The 5,065-nt window shown below is 44.4% G+C and overlaps 1 protein-coding gene across 1 annotated transcript; it reads right to left on the reverse strand.

The window, feature by feature from the left end:
- Positions 1–3,617: 3,617 nt before the first annotated feature.
- Positions 3,618–4,574, reverse strand: LOC113896673 (olfactory receptor 10H1-like). The gene has a single exon (XM_027548887.1). The coding sequence runs from the start codon at positions 4,572–4,574 to the stop codon at positions 3,618–3,620; it is 957 nt and encodes a 318-aa protein (XP_027404688.1).
- Between the last annotated feature and the right edge of the window lie 491 nt (positions 4,575–5,065).

The raw sequence follows: 5,065 nt of genomic DNA on the forward strand, positions 1-5,065 counted from the left end.
GTGTCAATTATAACTCATTTTTTTAAGTTTCCTTGACAAATTTAAATTGTTTCAGATGCATTTATTTTAAAATAGCAATTTATAATACTTAATGGATTTTAGTTTATGGTGATACTGTTGTATGCAACAACATATATAATTAAAATGCACAAGAGGATTTCCCTGGTGGTCCAGTGGTTAAGAATCCATCTTGCAATGCAGGGGACATGGGTTTGATCCCCGGTCCAGGAAGATCTCACTTGCTGCAGAGCAACTATGCCTGCGTGCCACAATACTAAGCCTGCACTCTAGAACCTGCAAGCCACAACTACTGATTCAGCATGTTGCAGCTACTGAAACCCACATGCCTAGAGCCCGTGCTCCACATCAAGAGAGTGGGCAGTGAGAAGCCCATAAACCAAAGAGTAGCCCCTCTCACACAGCTAGGAAAAGCCCACCTAAAGCAGGGAAGACCCAACTCAGCCAAAAATGAAATAAATAAATAAAATACTTAAAAAACAACACAACAACACAAGCAATAAATTAGTCAAATTAGCCAAAGTTTAAAAAAAAATTTGTATTTATGTTGGAGCAGAAACTATGCATCATTTGTCCTAAAGTTGAATCCAGTCTTTCTCTATAAATTGAGTAGTAAAATATCTCATGTTACTGTAAACTGTTAGAATGTGGAAACCATTTCAAACCACACTGGAGAACCCTGAGAATCCTCCTTTGCAGTATATACTGCAGGCTTCCTGTTACCCCTTCACAAATGTTGTCTCATTAAAGTTTCACAGTGGGAGATCAGGGCAGATAAACTCACATCCATTCCATCTGACAGAGGGGAAACCGAGGTTCAAGATGCTTGCATGACTCATCCAAGGTCACACAAATTGGAAGGGCCAGGCTTCTCCTGCAGGTCTTTTCTGATTCCCAGCCTTCTCCACCCAAAGCCTCACACACCATTTTCCCACAAGGGGTTTTGTGGGTCCCCCATCTAAGGAGGACTAGCTCAGTTTCAAATCAAGCACTTCAGGATCCTAAGAGCCTTTTAAACCACAGGTGGGCAGTTGTAACCCACCATGCACTGGAACATGCATCCTTGGGACACTGATGTAACATTTCTACAGACTCAGGACTACTTCGTGATTTCAAAATAAGTTTTATTCTTGTTGGAATTCCTGAGTAACTCTTTAACACTGAGCCAAGATACTCCCCATGCTTGGCAGCAAAACAGATCTGGGCAAGAATACAAACTGGGCTCTTTCGTTTTGTTCATTAAAGGCCAACTTGGCCTCTGGTCCTACTGGTATCCAAATGGAAAAAGCCTGGAAAATGATTTGACACCAACAATGAGTTGGGCACCCAATGCCTTCTGCAAACTTATTGTGATTCGTTAGGCTATCAGTTTCCTGAACACAGGAAGTCTGTCCATCTTGCTCAGCATCATACCTAGCATCTACATAGGACTTGGAAGATAAAATTTATTAACAGACATTTCTTAGCTGGACCAATGTAATGCCCAATGACCAATGTAATCTGTGCTGAACAAGCCAGAATGTTGGCTGGTTTGTGAAAAACTGTATTTGAAGTCAGGATGACCTGGCTTTAATTCTTGCATTCCATTTTCCACCTAATTATATGGATGTTTTGTAGATATCATTCTAGATCTGTCTAAATAATAGGATGTTGAGAGCTGTGACATTTAAGATCAGAAAACTTTAGATGCAATCATTAATAAAGAACTGTTAGGCTCATGGACACAGTGAGGAAAGGAAAGGATGGCAAGAATTGAGAGAATAGCGTGGAAACAGACACATTACCATATGTAAAATAAATAGCCAGTGGGAATTTAATGTATGACTCAGGGAGCTCAAACTGGTGCTCTGTGATAACCTAGAGGGGTGGGATGGGGTGGGAGTTGGGAGGGAGCTTCAAGCATGAGGGAACATATGTATACCTCTGGCTGATTCATGTTGATGTATGGCAGAAACCAACACGATATTTTAAAGCACAAGATTTTAAACTCAAAAACTTAAACAAAATCTTGGTTCCTTTATACATAAAACACAAAACAGCTATTTAAGCCATTTGATCCTTGTATTTCATCAGCATTCTCTCTCCCTGGGGATCCCATTCAGTATCACGGTTTTAAGTACCTTGTGCACACAGGTAATCCTCAAATTCTTATATTTACCCCTATCCAACTGTCTACTCAGTATCTCCAAGTGGATAACTAGAAGACATCTCAAATTTAATGTATCCAAACATTGGATTGCTTGTTGGCATTATCATCCTTTCTCTCTCTCACATCCACACATGCACGCACACACACACACACTTCATTCTCCTACAGTCTATTTTTCTTAGAAAACAGCAACTCAAAATTCAATCCCTTGGAATCTTACCTACTCAAATACCATGGATCCCCTTCCTAAATGTACTAAACAAATAGAACGCTCTTGGCCATGTCTTTCTCTCTTGACTTGCTTTACTTGACTCCCACTTATTACAACCTAACATATTAGATTGGCTTATTATTGGCATATTAGCTTATCAGATATTGTCTGTCTCTGCCCAGTAAAATGTTGCTCTGGGGAGGTCAGGGACACCCAGCCCATGTCCACCATGGTATTCATTCACAGCCTATGGTGAGTGTGTACATGCTTCAGTTGTGTCTGACTCTTTGTGACCCTATGAACTGTACCCCAACAGACTCCTCTGTCCATGGGGATTCTCCCGGCAAGAATATTGGAGTAGCTCGCCATGCTCTTCTCCAGAAGATCTTCCCAACCCAGGGATCAAAACTGCGTCTCTTATGTCTCCTACATTGGCAGCGGGGTTCTTTACTGCTAGTGCCACCTGGGAAGCCAACAGCATATAGAGGCTCTCAAATATCTGTTTAACTAGTTATTGTAGAAAAATGACAGTAAATGAAGGGAACTGTGAAGTTCAATTTTTGTTTATCAAACTGGATGAAAAAAATTTTTTCAGGTTCCTTAATACTGTTGGAGTGGGAGTGAGGTTCTGTGTGTCCTTATGCGAGCACTTTAATAAGTGAATTTTATGGAATGTGAATTATATTTCAACAAAGTTATTTGGTTAAAAATTGAAACTAGGGGCTTCCCTGGTGGTCCAGTGGTTAAGAATCCACCTTGCAATGTAGGGGACATGGGTTTGACCCCTGGTCTGGGAAGATCCGACATGCCACAAGGCATTTAAGCCCATGTGCCACAATTACTGAGCCCGCAAGCCAAAATTACTGAAGCCGAACACTCTAGAGCCCATGCTCTGCAGCAAGGGAAACCCCTGCAATGAAAAGCCTGTGTACCGAAACTAGAGAGTAGTCCCTGCTGGCACCATGACTAGAGAAAACCTGCACACAGCAATGAAGACCCCATGCAGTCAAAGATAAATAAATAAATCTTTTTTTAAAATTGAAGCTAACGTGAGACACACAGACCATGAGAGGAAAAAGAAAAAAAGATTAACATTTATTGAACACCTACTATGTGATAAGTGTCATACACACACACTCAAATCTTTACACCAATCTTACAAGATAGCTTTGATTAACCCCATTGTATAGATGAGGGTGTGGTCTTCCTTCTACCATAATCTGAAACCACCGCAGCCACTCAGATGCTGGAAGTGTAGAGCTTGCTGAGGAAGGTCTTCTTCATGGCGATCTTCAGCTCCTTGTTCCTGAGACTGAAGATGATGGGGCTCAGGAAGGGAGTGAGGACCGTGTAGGTGATGCCCATCAGCGTGTCTCCTTCCAGAGACTGGGGACCCTTGGGCTTGAGGTAGATGACAGAGGCAAAGCCGTAGTGCACGACCACCACGGTGAGGTGGGACGCACACGTGGAGAAGGCTTTGTGCCGGCCCTCGGCTGAAGGGATCCTCAAGATGGCGGCCACGATGAACGCGTAAGACAAGAGGATGAGGAGACCACAGCCCAGCAGGGCGGCGATACACACCAGGCCCACGCCCTTGGCCACTACTTGCACTTCAGTTCCACAGGCCAACTTCAAAAGAGGTGGCACATGGCAGCCAAAATAGTGAATTTCATTAGACCCACAGAAAGTAAGTTGGAAAATGGAAGATGTCACCACTAGCCCAACAACTAAGCCACCAACCCAGGACCAGGCCACCAGGCAGGCGCAGCCTCGGGGGCTCATGAGCACGTTGTAGCGCAGGGGATGGCAGATGGCCACGTAGCGGTCATAGCCCATGACAGTGAGCAGGAAGGAGTGGGTGAAGCCGGGCGTGAAGGAGAAGAACATCTGGCTGGCACAGGCCGTGAAGGAGATGGAGCGGTCGGTGGAGAGCAGGTCGGCCAGCATGCGCGGGATGATGGCGAAGGTGTAGAGGACCTCGGAGATGGAGAGGGCGCACAGGAAGAGGTACATGGGGGTGTGGAGGCTGTCCTCCTTCCAGATGGTGGCCATGATGAGCAGGTTCCCCAGCAGTGTGAACAGGTACATCAGCAGGAACAGCAGGAAGAACATCAGCTGAAGGTGGGGGAAGGTGGAGAAGCCGATGAGGATGAATTCAGTCACTGAGGTGTAATTTAGCCTCAGAATGGCAGCCATACTGTTGGGGAAAAGAAGGAGGAATTCCCATAGGTAGGAACTCAGAGTCTCTAATGAGCCCTCTTCAGGACTTCCTGGAGAGGCTCCTTCACCTCTGCAAACCATAATCAGTCCATCTGCATAATAATGTTCAGAAAAAAGGTTTGCCTTGTGGTTTAAATAGGACCACTTGAATATTCACTGGAAGGACTGATGCTGAAGCTGAAACTCAAATACATTGGCCACCTGATGCAAAGAGCTGACTCATTGGAAAAGACCCTGATGCTGGGAAAGATTGAGGGCAAGAGAAGAGGATGACAGAGGATGAAATGGTTGGATGGCATCACTGACTCAATGGACATGAGTTTGAGCAAACTCTGGGAGATGGTGAAGGACACGGAAGCCTGCTGTGCTGCAGTCCATGGGGTCGCAAAGTCAGACACGACTTAGCAACTGAACAACAACATGCATCTAAGGTGCTTAGCACAGGTCCTGGTACATAGTATGAATTA

This window comes from Bos indicus x Bos taurus, chromosome 7 (assembly GCF_003369695.1).
Source record: "Bos indicus x Bos taurus breed Angus x Brahman F1 hybrid chromosome 7, Bos_hybrid_MaternalHap_v2.0, whole genome shotgun sequence".
In the NCBI taxonomy this organism is placed as follows: Eukaryota; Metazoa; Chordata; class Mammalia; order Artiodactyla; family Bovidae; genus Bos; species Bos indicus x Bos taurus.